Below are 15,397 nucleotides of genomic sequence, written 5' to 3' on the forward strand. Positions count from 1 at the left end.
CGCGGGGGTTGGGCAGAGGGCAAGACCAGAAGCTGGAGCGCAAAGCCCTGAGACTCCTGGCAGCCCTCACCCGGGTGTGGGGAAGGGAGGCAAGAAACTCCTTCAGGTTGGAGTTCGGACGGGTGGGTGGCGGTGGCTTCGGCTGGTCTGGGGGAACAGTCCGGAGAAACAAGCTGCCCTCAACACACGCCCTCTTTGCAGGTGGCCAGGTGGCCGGTCTTAAAGCGTTGTCCAATTCTCTCCTTCAGTGGCTCCGAAGACTGCCACTTCGCTGCCGCCCCGCAGGCCCAGAAAGGTTGAGGCCCAACCTCCTCCCCACCACCAAGAGTAATTAAAGCATTATTAAAACGGCACAAAACCGGGAAATAAGCAAAAATATGCCCAACAAAGTTCTGATCCTTCCCATGATGACTACTTAAATACGTCCTTCAGAATGCCAAATTCTTACATTAAAAAAAATTTATAAGCATTTATTTGAAAGGTCTGGCTGGCGTAGCTCAGTGGATTGAGCGCAGGCTGCAAACCAAAGCATCACAGGTTCAATTCCCAGTCAGGGTACATGCCTGGGTTGCAGGCCACGGCCCCCAGCAACCACACATTGATGTTTCTCTCTCTCTCCCTCCCTTCCCTCTCTAAAAATAAACAAACAAAATCTTTAAAAAAAAGTTTATTTGAGCCAAAATTGATTACAGTTGCTGGAAGCAAGATCTTAAATGCTCCAATACCAAATTCTTAAAAATGTGTTCTCTTGTAGCTGTCTGGCCCTGCTTTGCTAATCATGGGCAGATACTGTATCTTGTGGTCACATGCACATTCACCCCACCTAGAATGCACTGATCTATCTCCATTGATTTTCCCTGGCAAACTCTTCACTCTTCAGCGCTCAGCCGAAAGGTCACCTCCGCCGGGAAGCCTTCCCTGATCTCTCCCTCTGGCTCCGGTTTGGAAGCACCCCCCGCTGGTTTTCCCTACCGTGGCCCTTGCCATGCTGTACTCTTATTTGAGTCTCCACCCACAGCCTGGAAGCTACTAGTATTGCAGCATGAATCTCCATAAGCCCCAGCACCCAGCGCTGCCTGGCACTTAGTTAAGGCCCGATAAACGTGGTGGTGGGCAGGGGAATATGGGGAGTGCAAGTGGACGTCCAGCAGCAGGCGCCATGTTCGAGGCATTTGGCCGTACCTTTTTCCTCCCATTTTGCCCCCAGCCCGCAGCGCATGCTAGAGCGAGACCTGGTGGCAACTGCGATACCCGCAGCTGAAGGCCAGGCTTCGCGTCTTCAGTGTTTGACCTCAGGCTGCGAGAAACGCGGCTGCTGTAGATGCAAGCGGCCGGCCGGCTACCCGGGCTGGTGTGCCGTAGCCCCGACGTGCAGAGGAGCCAAGAACCTCCACTTCTGTTCGTCCCCCTGGGGTCCGACAGCCGCTGCCCACACGGGCGCACCAGCGTCTCTGGGCGTAGATCGGACTGGGCGGGAGTGCCGGTGACATCCCAGCGTAGGTAGCAGAGGCCCAGCTTTTCAGTCGCAGCTGGCTCAGGGAACCCCCGCTGCTGACCGGACGCTCCATGGACTCAGTCACCGCGCACCGGGATGGAGGTCATGCTGGCAGGCAGAACCATCGCAAATGGAATTAGGGGCTGTGCCCACACCCCGCGGTTACAAGATCGGGGAGCCTGAGAGGCAAAGGCGACCGCTCTCGGGGCCTTAGAGCAGTTGCCTTGACAGACGCCATTGGCCACATCCCTGACCCCAGATGCTCTCTCCACTTGGCCACTAGGAGAGATCCTGCGAGTTCTGAGTTCAGAAAAGAGACAGGAGGGAGGAGACCACAGGAACACCGGCTCCTGGAAAGGATGGGAAACCTTGTTCATGAACTGTGTCAGGAGAGAAATGATCTTACTGTGCACACACCGGTGTGGTGGCACCTGTTCGTTTCAGACGGGAGTAATGCAGACAGTGGAGGGTCAGTGAAGGCAGCTAGATCTCGCCCTGCTAAACTATTCTAGCACCTAATTCTAGAATATTCCCACGAAGCCCCAATTATGGGGCCAGAGATGGGGCCAGAAATGGCTGGCATGGCAGGGAGGAGAAACCCAGAGGCAAAGGGTCTGGTGTTGTCATGTTGACAGCCATTCATTCCCTTTTCTCAAGAGAAAGATCTTCAGGTCTTCCTTGTCCTTACCCTGGCTCTGGCCGACCATCCAGCACCCTCTCTAGTATGCTCTCAGCAGAGAAGGGCATCTGACTGGCCAGGGGTGGGAAACTGTTTGCATGATGCAGCTGAAAGACCAAGGTCTCACTGATAGTCCCTTGGAAACAGTAAACGCAGCCATTTGGCATCTTGCAGCTTGTTTCCTGGTTGGGCCCCTTTCTGGTTTCTTTCCTTCAGAAGACAATGTAAAATGATATACCATCACTCCCAGTAAGGAGGGGGTCCTCATAGGAGCTACCCATTCCTGTATTCCTTTTACCTAGTACAGTGCCTAGTCCATAACAGCTGCTCGATGGAAGTTTGTTTGCACTGTGAGCATCTGAATGAATCACAGGCATTGTTACAGAATACTGGAGTCTTGGAGTTAGAAAGTCACTTGCAGGATACCAAGCCCCACGGAGCGTGTCTGGGAGTTGCTGATTAGAATGAGACCCTTTATCACCTGGTATAAAGAAACACTTCTTGCCACCCTCCTCCGCTCCCTCCCAATACACACACACACACACACACACACACAGGCTCTGCTCTCTCTGGAGAGGACTTCAAGTCTCCCCGAAGCAACAACAGATGGCCCATTCAGGCACACGGGCCAGGTCCTTCCTGACTCTCCCCATGTGGGTTTGTCCCCAGTCCCCCTCTGAGAGCAGCGCCTTTCCGGCTCCCCCACAGACTAGGGTAGCTCCAAAGGAGGGAGAGAAGTGCGTGCAGGAGACATGAGTGTTTCTGGGCCTTCAAGTTCCAGAGCATCCTGCTCACACAGGCACCTGGGCTCCTCCAGACCTCCGTGCTTCTGAGGAGGCAGCCATGTGCTTTCCCAGGTTCTCCACGGAGGACTCACACCCCTGCAATTTCCTTCTTTCTCTCACTCCATTTCTTCAGTTCCTCCTCCTTCCTTCCCCTCCCATTCTCTCTTCAATTTCCTGCAGGATCTTCTCCTTTATTCCTTGGCTAAGTTTTCAGTTCTGTTTCTGAACCCTCCTTTTCTCTCCTCCAGGGCCCTTCTTGGATCCTGGCTAAGGGTAATGAGGAACCAAGAGCTCCTTCTCCGGGCCCTCAGCAGCAGAGGCAGTCCTCCTGGGACACTCCCCACAAGGCGCAGCAATCCCTAGACTCCAGGCAGGCACCTGCTAAGGGATCCTGGCTTGTGGCATTTGAGGGAAGATGGGAAATTCTGTGCAATACTAAATTCTACTCAAAGCAGCCTTGCAGTTCAGCTGACCACTAACATGTGAAGTGGCCAAAGACCCACCACAGTGAGGCTACTGATTAGCACGTTGCAGCACATGAAACATTTCACCAGCATCTGCAGTCTCTTCCCAGCCCCACAGCGCCAACACTGCGGGCCAGGTGAGGTTTTCCTCATCACACTGAGAGTGTGGTGAACCTGAGCTTGGCTGTTTCTACCACCCACGCTAAAACTATTCTAACTTTTAGAGATTTCATATCTTTCATTTTGTTTTATTCTCACAGCAATCCTGTGAAATGGACAACAACCTTGCGGAGGAGACTCAGCAGTTCAAGGAGATGAAATGACTTGCTCACAGCAACCCAGCAGACTCCAAGCCTCAAACCACGAAAGGAAAAGGGGAAGCGGGATTCAGACGCCACCAGCCAGCAGCCAGGTATGCTGCCCAGGACTATGCCAAGACACACGGAGGTATCAAGGCCCCGCCCCGGCCTTGTTCTGCCCGCGGGGAAGTGGGGGATTTGAGGAGAGAAATCTCAGCTGTTCCCGTGACATTGTCCCCACTTGGGCGAACGTCCTAAGGCTCCTTCGGAAAGTCGATGGCCTTGAACTTTGTGCTGAAGGGGCACGGGGCAGAGAGAAGCCCGGGAGACCAGGATGGATGGAACGCGGGAAGCAACCCTAGGGACTGGGTGGGGGAACAACAGAAGGACTAGCTCCTCCCTTGCAGGGTCAGGGACCGTGGAGCCGCCGGGAGGACTCCTTGTCAGCCCGAAGCCAGAAACCTGGGAAGGCAGTAGGACCCGGAGGTGCAGCGGCCCCTCCCGTCTCCTCGAGGGTGGGCACAAAGAGGCTGCGAGGGCCAGGCCCTGATTTTTTTTTGTGTCCGAGACGTCCGAGCTTCCCCAACAGCAGAAGCAGCCACTGGGAGCCTTCCCCGCCGGGCGAGGGCCCTGGCAGGCCCGCGCTTTCTCTGAAAGTGAAAGAGGTGGGCGGGGGGCGCGGCCGAGGCGGGGCGCGGGCGGGCAGCGGCGCAGGCTCCGCCTCGGGGCAGTCTCGAGCCGGGGGCGCCGAGCGCCTCCAGTCCCCAACGCGTCGCGGGCTGGTGGGCTCCGCTGCGGCTCTTGGGCCGGGAAATGACCCTGCCCGGGGGCCCGACGGGCATGGCGCGTCCTGGAGGCGCGGGGCCCTGCAGCCCCGGGCTGGAGCGGGCCCCGCGCCGTAGTGTCGGGGAGCTGCGCCTGCTCTTCGAGGCGCGCTGCGCCGCGGTCGCTGCAGCCGCTGCAGCAGCGGAGCCCCGGGCTCGTGGGGCCAAGCGGCGTGGGGGACAGGTCCCCAACGGGCTTCCGCGGGCTTCCCCTGCGCCGGTGATCCCGCAGCTGACAGTGACAGCCGAGGAGCCGGACGTACCCCCGGCCAGTCCCGGGCCGCCGGAGCCAGAGGGTGGCAGGCTCCCGGCCGTGGGCTCGTCGCACCTGCAGCAGCCGCGCCGCCTCTCCACCTCGTCCCTCTCCTCCACTGGCTCCTCGTCGCTGCCCGAGGACTCGGAGGACGATCTGCTGAGCGACAGCGAGAGCCGGAGCCGCGGCAACGTGCAGCTGGAAGCCGGCGAAGTCGTGGGTCAGGTAGGGGCCGCGAGGGCGGAGCCAGCCCCGGGCGCGGGGGCTGCTCTCTGGGGACCCAGATCCTAGCTCTCTGAGGTCCGACTCCTTCCCAAGTTCCCTCGCTGAGGGTCCGACTCTCGCTGCCCAGGGGGCTCAGGGGCCGCAGCGAGGCGCCAGTCGGATCTGATCTCTTTCCTTGGCAGTTTTCACCCTGGTTCCACTGGAGGGTCGCGACCCGGGCCCAGGGGCGTCTAAGAAGGCGAGTGAGGAGGAGTCTGCGACAAGTCACGGGGACCGGGTGGGGTGGGGAGCGGAATCGTGACCTGCCGGCTGCGAGGTGGGGCTTAAGGGTTGGTAGGGGTTGGCCTTGCCCCGAGAACTCTCGGGAAGAGAGGGGCGAACGAGTCTCCCAATCTTGCCGCCCCCTCTCCCGCGCCGCGGCCCCACCCCCGCCGTTGCCACGGTTTCCCTCTCCTGAGTGGGAGTGGAGCGGCGCTCTAGTCTCTGCTCGGGAACCGCCGCCGCCGTCTGCTCCCCGCGCCCGCACGAGGCGTGGACGTGGGGAAGGGAGGGGCGCAGGGCTGGGAGCTCTGGCTGGGAGGGGACCGCCTTCCTCCCCTCTTTACTGCTCCTAATTTTGGCTGGGGGAGGGTAAACTGAGGCTGAAAGGGCGTGATCAACCTATTAGTCTACACCTCTGGTGTCAGAGGCCTGAATCGACCCTCGAAAATCCAGGCCAGGGTTCCCTTGAAGACATTACCTGTGCCTGCCCCTTCGGGCTGTGCCGCGCGCAGCATAGCCGTCCTGGGCCCCTAGTTTAAACGAAGGCCAAATACTTTCCATAACTCCTCACGATCAGTAGGAAGGAGTTGCTCTAGATCCACGTTATGCAAGTGTCCCTAGAGCTGAGGGAGAGACGAAGGGCGCCCCGCAGGCTCGGGTGGCTCCCGGCCTTCCCAGAAGGGCGGTGAGAACCGCGGAGGCGCGCCAGAGCTGCGGGGAGAGCACTGGGGCGCGGCCCGGGCCTGGGGAGCCCAGGCTGCGCCGCACGCTGCGCCGCACGCTGCGATTGGACAAGGCGGGGAGACACTGAGGCGACTCGCAGTGGACCCGTCTTGGTTACCCCCTGAGACTTAACTACATTACCTAGAGGGCGGTATGGTTTGTGACACAGGAGGAAAGAGGAAAGTCTCACAGAATAGGAACACACCCCGCCCCCAGGTGTAGGGTGCGGGCGTCCCTCGCTCTTCTCCGCGGAGTCAGGGTGCCCCTGACCCACGACCCTTCCCAGTGCAACCCTGACCCATGCAGTGAGGCGGTGCCGCCTAGGGGTTTCCGAGGAAGTGGAATGTGGGGCAGTGAGAGGACTCCTCCCTCCTTGCCTCTTCGGAAAATCCGGAGCAGTCCACGGCTCCCCCGCTCAAATCTCTGACAGCTGAGAGGCGGGCGCGGGAGGAAGGGCGCCACGAGGGCAGCCTCCCCCCCGCGAATCCCCCCCCCCCATTCCCTCTAAAGCCCGTGGGCGAAGGAGGTCCCGCGGCCCAAGGCTGTGTGCTACGTAGGCGGCCCGACTGGGGTCAACGCTCCAGGGCTCCAGGGACCGGTCGCAGCTGTGAGCTAGGCGTCTTTGGCCGGCCTCTCCCACCCTGGGCCTCGCCGTCCCGGCACGGCCAGGAGCTGGAGCAGATGGCTGCTTGAAGGCCCTTCCAGCTCCAAGGCTGTGCCTCTCAGGCCTTCCCAACCCCCAGCCCGCCAGGGCCTCCCCTAAGGCAAACAGCCACGGCGGCGGCCGATAAGCCAGAAGCTGTTGACAGAGGCCACCTGCGTCCTCGTGGAAGGGCCTGGCGCGGACTTTGCCTCTCGGCCGGTCCGGGAGCGGCACAGCGCGCCCGCCCAGGCTGCCTTTAGGGCTTCCCCAGGCAGGAAGCAGAGCCCGTGGGCTGGCCGACCGTTAAGGATGCACCTGGGAGAAGGGTACTGCGGCAGCACCGGGTCGCCAGGCCCTTCCACTCGGACCTGGGCAGACAACGGGAATAGCCAGAGCAGAAGGAAGCCTGGGAAGGCTCAACCTTGCTTCTGCCAGGCACACATGTCCTTTTCCTTCTCCTAGGGGCTGAGAACAGCCTGCCCAGAGCCTGAAGCTGGGCTCCCCATAGGGTAGTTGGGGCTGGACAGCCTGCCTCCCTCCCTGGACCCTTCTTTATAATACAGGGAAAAGTCGTGGGCAGGGAAACCCAGCCCGGCGGAAGTTGGGGTGGGGAAAGGGGCTTTCTCCAAGGGCAGCTGTCATGACTGTGTTCGTAGGCCTTGCCTGCATCTTAAAACAATGTTGGGGAGTTGCTGTGGCGGAAGAGAGGGTGTTGGCTCCTGTTCATTTGGTTCTCTTCTCTCAGTGCTCCAGGAAGGGTAAGGAGACTTGGATGCCACCCTGTCCTGGACCCAGAACTCCCATACTTCACTTTTCACTAATTATAGAGCACAATTTAGGTTAACTGACTTCCTTTTTAAAAGTAAATGCCCCTGGGAGGGTGAAGTCGTGGGTCACTTATACCTTAGTGCAAATGATTTTATAAATTTAAACTGATTGCTTTCACCACCACCACAGGGAGTACTAGTTTGATAGGCAATGGGAACGTGGGGAGGGTGTGGGGCTGGTAGAGAGCTTCGGCCAGTGATTGGATGGCTGGAGGGAGGGAGGGAGTGGGAGTCCAGAAGTAGCGGCATGGGTACCGGAGGCAGAGGAAAGGGTCCATTCTGGCCGAAGATACACTGAGTGTCCAGTGTGATAGAGAAGCAGGAGTCCTCGGGGCTTCAAACGGAGCTTGGATACAGGCGAGGGAGAAGCTAGTGTCTAGCCAAGCCTTGTCCAGAGAGAGATGTTCCTTGTCCAACCCGAAGGGTGAGTAATTATCAGAGGGTCCTCTTGTGACTTCATTAAAGACACACAGGTCAGCTCTTCTGGGCTTTTTGCCCAAAGAAGCTCTGCTGGCCTCCGGCTGTGAGTTGGCTTCCCAGACTTCTGTGGGGAGTAGCCTAGGCCAGAGAATGGGGCTTTGGCCCTCTTTTCCGGTAGATCTCCCTTTGTAACACAATAAATCTTTCTGATATCCACGCAATAAAGGCCTTACCTGCTCAAAAATTATCTTCCCTGCTGTTTTCATGTACTCAAATCATCACCCACCCGCCAAGAATGTTTCTGCAGGACTCTTTCTGGAGATATGCCTCTTTGTATGCATTATGTCCTCTGAAGGAGGTGGCTCCCGGAGAGGGAAGGGGGCAGTGAGTTGCATGACACTTGCACTAACCCCTTCCATGTGTGACCACAACCATTACTGGCCAGGCTGCGGAACCCTGTCAGAGCAACCTCAGGAGGTGGCTGGGATGGCTCAGCTGACATGATGGGTATGAAAGCCCTCCATAGCCTGCATGGCTGGACCCGGCCCGCCCGTAGGTAGTCTTTGCTGCTCTCAGCTGACATGATCCTCTTGAAACTGGGGAGGGGAGGAGAGGGGAGGGGATGACCCCTTTTTACATCGTTTTTGGAAGCAAGCTGATGCTGTGTTATCACACATCAATCATGTGGCTGTAGTCCAGGACTGCTGGTGCTAAACCCTCTTCTACCAGACCCACCCTCCACCTTCCATCCTCACTCACAACTCCCACATGATCCCAGAAGAAAGGATGATGTAGTTCCTTCATCTCACTTGACACAAAGCTGATTCTCTCTTCCACTGGGGTGGCTACAGAAATAGGTATACCCTCTGATTAACTCCATTCTGGTCCCACTCTCCCCCACATTCTGCCAGTAGGCCCCTCAAGCTGCCTGAACCTCACCGTTAAACCCATTCCCTTGGATGAAGGCAAAGGTGTCAAGCCAACAGGGGGGTGGGTTCCCAGGCATCCCAGTGTTTCCGAGAGATCAAAACACACTACTTTGTGGCTGTGTATTGCTTCACCTAGTACAGAGCTCTTTCTCATGGTGGGGTCCCTTTGACCCCCCAGAAGGAATCAGGGTGGTAGCATGGACTCTAGAACCTGCCAGGGCAATCGGAACATAGGAAGGGGATTGGCCTGGTAGATGGCTCAAACCAGGGACTGGGAGGCTGGAGGCAGGAAGTGGGGGCATGCTGACTCCCCTGCGCCTTAATTTCTTTGTGTAAAATAGCAACAATGCCACCCCCTCCTGCACTTACTGACTATGTGCTTCATTATCATCACTCTCAAACTGAGAGTGGGAGAGGAGGGTATAGGTGGTGCTGCTGAATACACATGGCACATACATCTTCCCAGAATTTTATTTGAAGTTTTGGAGGTGGGAGAGTTTCATAATAAAACTTGGGTTTATGCAGCATAATGCAAGCCTTGTATGTATTTAAAGAGCAAAAAAAGGAGTTTTGAAAGAGTGGGCTGCTTCTGGCTACACCCCTAGATCCCTGGAGATTGGACACGTGATCACACCCCAGCATACCATATAGGGGCTGCGGCAGGAAAGCAGGAGCGCTGCTGTCTCATGGAGGTTGAAAAGTGCCTGGCAGGCAGTAGGCGGCCAGTAAATGGTGGCTTGTGTTATGGCAGCAGCTATGCCTTCACAGAAGAAACAGGCTTACACAGATGAAATTCTTGCTTGGACTCACTTGCCTAGAACATGACAGAGCCAGGCCTGGAACCAACTCTTGACTCCCCGTCCAGTGCTCTGTCACTAACTCCCGTCTCATTACCTCCCATTTCATCCATACATGAAAGGGCTTGAGGTCAGCAGCCTTACCCTGCTTAAGCCACTGCCCCAGTTCTCCCTCTTCTTCTTAGAACTCCCTCTGGTCAGGGAGGCTGGATTCCGGGGTTCCAGCCCTGTGGGGGGCACATATGTGTAACTCCTCTAAAAGCAGGCACCCCTGGGAGGAGGCAGCAAACACAGGGTTTGGATGAGCAAACCTGTGCATGTCAAACCTGTAGACATAGGAATGATGGCTTTGGGGTGGGAAGAGGAAAGGTTCAGAATATGAGATGCTTTCGGGATGAGGTGGAGGCCAGAGGTATGCCAAAATCTACATTTCCCTCCCAGTTTGATCTAAGATGACAGACTCTGTGGGCTCTGCCTCCCATTTGCAAAGCTCAGGTTTCTAGGTCCAGATTAGGACCAAGAGTGTCCTGGGTCTTGCCAACTGGTGAGGGGTGACATGGCATCCAGGGATAGCAGACAACTTTGGGAAACCCAAGTCTGTCTTTCTTTGGACACTGCCAGGCACCTGGCCCCCCTTCCCTGGGCCTTTGTAAAGGTTTGCTTCTGTGATTGTCTGTCTCCCTATATGAGAGGAACCTATGGTCCCAAAGGGAATGAATCAGCAATCCAGATTTGTCCAGCTTCTACTTTGTGACAAGAAATGAGGTTGGAGGACAGAAAGTCTGTCACACATTCACGCCTCATTCATTACTCACAACAGCCCAGTGAAAGCGGTTATTTCCCCGTTTTACAGATGAAGAAACGGATGCACAGAGGCATGTTTCTCAGGCCCCAAAATATCCTGAGGCATCGGTAGAAATGCAAATTTTTGGTCCTACCCCAGACCTACTCAGAATTTCCCTGTGGTAAACCCAAGAATCTGCATTTTTAACAAGGGTGACCATCAGGTGATTCTCACACTCACAAAAGTTCTAAAACCTCGACAGAACAGCTTAGTTACCTGTCCACGCAGGTTTTGAGCCTTCTGATGCTAAGTCCACGGCACTTTCGAGGAGCTAGATATCTGTCACCACCATGTGCATCTCAGGGTCCACCACACAGGCTCACAATAAACTTTTCTGAGTGAGCAAATGAACGAATCATAAGACCCTAGCTGCTTGCGGTGGGGCAGGGCGGGCCGAGCCCCTGTTCCAGAGGAGGGAGGGCTCATGCACTGCCCAGACGCCGGACAAGGAGCCCCGGACCGTGTTGCTTTCAGAAAAGCCACTGGCAGAAGATCCGGACCATGGTGAATCTGCCGGTCATGAGCCCTTTCAAGAAGCGTTATGCCTGGGTGCAGCTGGCTGGGCATACGGGTGAGCAAGGCAGGGGCGGGTGGGGAGGGTGTGTTCCCCAGGGACGGGGTGGTGGGGGGGGCGGGGGGGGGGAGTAGGCAGAGCTAACTAGTGCCCGGGTCTACAGGGAGTTTCAAGGCGGCGGGCACCAGCGGGCTGATCCTGAAGCGCAGCTCGGAACAGGAGCGTTACTGCTTAGCGCGGCTGATGGCCGACTCGCTGCGCGGTTGCGTGCCCGCCTTCCACGGCGTGGTGGAGCGCGACGGCGAGAGCTACCTGCAGTTGCAGGACCTGCTCCACGGCTTCGATGGCCCCTGCGTGCTTGACTGCAAGATGGGCATCAGGTACGTGTGCCCTGCCAGGCCGTGCAGGGACCAGCGGGCGGGGGTCCAGGGCCGTGCCCCGCCTGGTCCGGTGTGAGTCCGCTCATGTCCCACCGCTGCCTGCGCCTCCTTAGGACTTACCTGGAAGAGGAGCTGGCCAAAGCCCGAGAGCGGCCCAAGTTGAGGAAGGATATGTACAAGAAGATGCTGGCCGTGGACCCCGCGGCGCCCACTGAGGAAGAGCACGCGCAGCGCGCGGTCACCAAGCCGCGCTACATGCAGTGGCGAGAAGGCATCAGCTCCAGCACCACGCTCGGCTTCCGCATCGAGGGTATAAAGGTGCGCCGGCCCCTGCACAGCCCCGCCCTCCTTCTGCCCCGGCCCCACCCCTCGGAGTCTGACTTCCAAGGTGGCCCCCAACTTCCCGGAGTAAGCGCCCTTTGGCGGCCGCCTCTCAGTCCCTGGCTTCCAATGTCTAGGGAGGTTGCTCTAACTGATCCTCTCCCCCCTGTCGGGTAAGGGCCCCTGACACCTCCTGTCCCACCTCCTTAAGAAAGCAGACGGATCCTGCAGCACCGACTTCAAGACCACGCGAAGCCGGGAGCAGGTGATTCGGGTCTTTGAGGAGTTCGTGCAAGGGGATGCGGAAGTGCTGGTGAGCGCCAGATCCTGGAACCCCGAGCTATCGGGGAGCCTGAGACCCAGGGGCGCCCCAAGCCAACCTGTCTATTGCTCTCACCTCTGTGACCCTATCGTAGCATTTTATCGCGTTGTGTTGTAATTGTTTTTACGCTCCTCCCCTTCTGTTCCACGCGCCACTTGAGGGTCTGTGTTTTCCTCCACTGGTGTTTACCAAGCCAAGCATGCATCTTGGCCCCTAATGTTAGCAGAAGCTCAGGTGGTGTTGAGTTCATTTGCCCTCCTCTCCTACCCTACCCTCTCCAGAGGAGGTATCTGAATCGCCTGCAGCAGATCCGGGACACCCTGGAGGTCTCTGAGTTCTTCAGGAGACACGAGGTAAGAGGTCAAGTTCCCGTCTGCGGTCCGTGAGGGCTACACCGGAAAAGCGGAAAAGCGCGGCGGCACTTTCCCCGGGGAAAGGGCTGTGGCCTGATCTTCTCGGGCTCTGCAGGTGATCGGCAGCTCACTGCTCTTCGTGCACGATCACTGCCATCGCGCCGGCGTGTGGCTCATCGACTTCGGCAAGACCACGCCCCTGCCGGACGGCGAGACGCTGGACCATCGAAGGCCCTGGGAGGAGGGCAACCGCGAGGACGGCTATTTGCTGGGGCTGGACAATCTCATTGGCATCCTGGCCAGCCTGGCCGAGAGATGAGGCTAGGCCCCTGTCCCCGCACAGACCGCTGGTCTGGCAGATGGACCTGCGTCTTTGTCCCCGCCGTGCATGCCGGGGAGAGACTGAAACCCAGAGGCTGGGGCGGTTCACAGGTTCCTGTAGGGCCAGGTGCCAGACACTATGGGACGCACTGTAGGCACCAAGGCTGTTCCCCATACAAACCCAAGTGGTCCCAGAGCCGATGACACTAATTTATGCGAGAGGGTGGGGGTGGGATGCAGGCTCTGACAACGGGCTTCTTCCTCATCCCAGCTCTTCTGAGGGGCTCTATGCTTCTCCAGAGAGGCCAGAAAATTAATTTTATTTTGCAAGCATTAGATCTATTGATCTGAACTCCCACACTACGATGGACCCCCCTTCTCAATAAAGCTCACAAACACCAGCTTTGGCAGCTCAGACCTCATCTCCTCCCTCCTCTGGCCCCCTCTTTCTCAATTCCCAGGCATCCCTTATGTCCACTCAGATTACAGGACGATATGACAAGCCTCTTTATTAGAGGCATCTGTAGGGTTACAGGCTGCCGGGATAAAAGATGCTCACAGGGGAAGGGCAATCCAGCCAAGGCCCCCTGCAGGAGGCAATCTCAACTCACCACCCACACCTGAGGGAGGGGGTGGGGGGGTTGGCCTCTGTTCTCATCCCAAAGTTCAAAGTCTGGGAGTGGCCAGGCTCTTCCCCAGGAGGCCTGGGTCTGGTTTCCAGGATGGAAAGTCCAGTGCTGCGGGCCAGCCCTGAGACAGGCCCAGGCATGCAGCAAAACTGGGGCGGGGGTGGCAGGGGAGAGGCTACTGGAATAACAAGCCACCTAGAAACCAAGGGAGGAGTGCAGGGAGGAACCATTACTAGCATCAGTGCCTGTGCCCTCACCCTCGGCCTTGGGGCCCAGAAGCCATAGGTGGGATTCCAAAATTCTGAGGTTGGAGTCCCCTGGATTTGGGGGGGGCTTGAAGCTAGAGGGCAGCCAAGAGCCAAGGAGGCTCCCTCCCAGCTCTTCAAGCCCTCCAGACTCAGTTCCTGGGCCTGTGGGGAATCTTAGGCCCTCCAAAGGCCTGCTTCTCAGTCTGGAAGTCCCTTCCCCCTCCAGAGTGGGCTCCAGTTCCACTGACAGAGGTGAATTCAGCACTCTAGGTCCTGTAATAAGATGGTAAGGCAACTGGGGGGGAGGGTGTAGGTTTTTTTTGTTTTGTTTTGGGGTTTTTTGCTTTTGTCTTTTTAAGGTTTTATTTATTTATTTTTAGAGAGAGGGGGAGGGAGGGAGAAAGAGGGAGAGAAACATTGATGTGAGAGAAGAACATCAATTGGTTGCCCCAACCTGGAACCAAACCCACAACCCAGTCATGTGTCCTGACTGGGGATGGAGCTGGCGAATTTTGCTTTGTGGGATGAGGCCCAACCAACTGAGCCACCGCGGTCAGGGCCCCAGTGTTGTTTCTCGCTTCCTTCCTGACCCGACCCCATGACCAGATGATCATGGCAGGTCATGAGGCACACTTAAGAGCAGTTGAAGATGCTCCAAGACGCTGGCAAAAGCAGGGCAGAGTTCAGGCTGCTGCTGCCAATGACGGGTCATGATATGCTCCCTGGGGAGAAGCAGGACTTTTGTGCTCAACCATGGCTGTAAAGCACCCCCTCCCTGAGCAACACATCATTCTCTCACAGGCCCTGGACAGCCCCTGGGAGGGTCCATCTGTCCCCCTCCGACTATGAAATCCACTACCTCCTGGTTAGCACGAACAGAGTAGGGCAATGTAGCCCAGCAAGATGTCCCAGAGCAGTACCCCAAAAGACCTGCATCATGAATGAAGGGAACCAAATGAAGCCCGTCAGGCACAGGGCCCTCTTCCCTCACCTGAGGCAGGGGAGTGGGAAGGTGTGGTATCACCAGGAGTCTGTCTTGGATGTGAAGGTGCCCTCCAGTAAGGCCTCTGGGGCATCTACTTGACCTGCAGCACAGCCCACAGACCCTTGCAGAAATAAGTGGCTCACCGGGAGGGAGGAGGAGAGGGATGAGTTATTCCAATGTCACAGGAGGCTGCTGGGAAACTCCCTTGAAGCAGCATCCTTCCTCAAAGTCCCCAGTCTTGGCCACCAGGCTGTTCCAATGCAGCTCAGCAAACAGTCCTAGCAGTGATGATCCTGCAGAGTGGGGGAGGGGGGCACTGCCAGAACTCAGAATCTCTGGCTCTAATCTACTTTCATAAAAGTTATGTTGGAAGGGTTCTTTCTTGCGGGGGTGGGGGGTGGGGTTGGACGAGGGGTTCCTTGAGGTGGGATTACTTCTACTTGTGGATGAAGGGATTTTCCTCCAGGTGGTGGCAGCCCTGGGCTGTGTCCTGGGCCAGCTTGGAGCAGGTCCCACATGGCCAGAGGTGACAGCAGGCCTGCGTTGGGCAGGCAGTACATTAGTCTGTGCAGGTGTGGCATACATGGACAGGGTCTTTAGAAGGGCCTAGGGCCTGGGAGAAGGGTCTTCCCAGATAGGGTCGGCTGTGCCTCAGGAAACGCTGCACGTCCTCCCAGGTGTCAACTCTGGTAGAATTAGGTGAGGGGCATCCTGGAGGCTGAGCCCCACACGGTGCCCAGTGCTTTATTGGCTAACCTTGCTGGGCAGGTGTTACACATACCCCATCACCAGCAAGGAAAGAAACCATGCTTTAGGCTCCACAAAACTGGAGGGGACCACTGTGTCCCTAGACTTG

At 57.3% G+C, this 15,397-nt stretch overlaps 1 protein-coding gene across 1 annotated transcript; it reads left to right on the forward strand.

Annotated features, from left to right (window-relative positions):
• Window positions 1-3,589: 3,589 nt before the first annotated feature.
• On the forward strand, window positions 3,590-13,080 carry ITPKA (inositol-trisphosphate 3-kinase A). Its single transcript, XM_028507056.2, has 7 exons — window positions 3,590-5,024; window positions 10,943-11,039; window positions 11,146-11,362; window positions 11,476-11,680; window positions 11,895-11,996; window positions 12,287-12,358; window positions 12,474-13,080. Exons 1-7 carry the CDS (start codon window positions 4,536-4,538, stop codon window positions 12,675-12,677), a joined length of 1,386 nt encoding a protein of 461 aa, XP_028362857.1. The 5' UTR covers window positions 3,590-4,535; the 3' UTR covers window positions 12,678-13,080.
• The last annotated feature ends 2,317 nt before the right edge of the window (window positions 13,081-15,397 follow it).

The sequence above is a fragment of the Phyllostomus discolor genome, chromosome 1, assembly GCF_004126475.2.
Source record: "Phyllostomus discolor isolate MPI-MPIP mPhyDis1 chromosome 1, mPhyDis1.pri.v3, whole genome shotgun sequence".
NCBI classification, from domain to species: Eukaryota; Metazoa; Chordata; class Mammalia; order Chiroptera; family Phyllostomidae; genus Phyllostomus; species Phyllostomus discolor.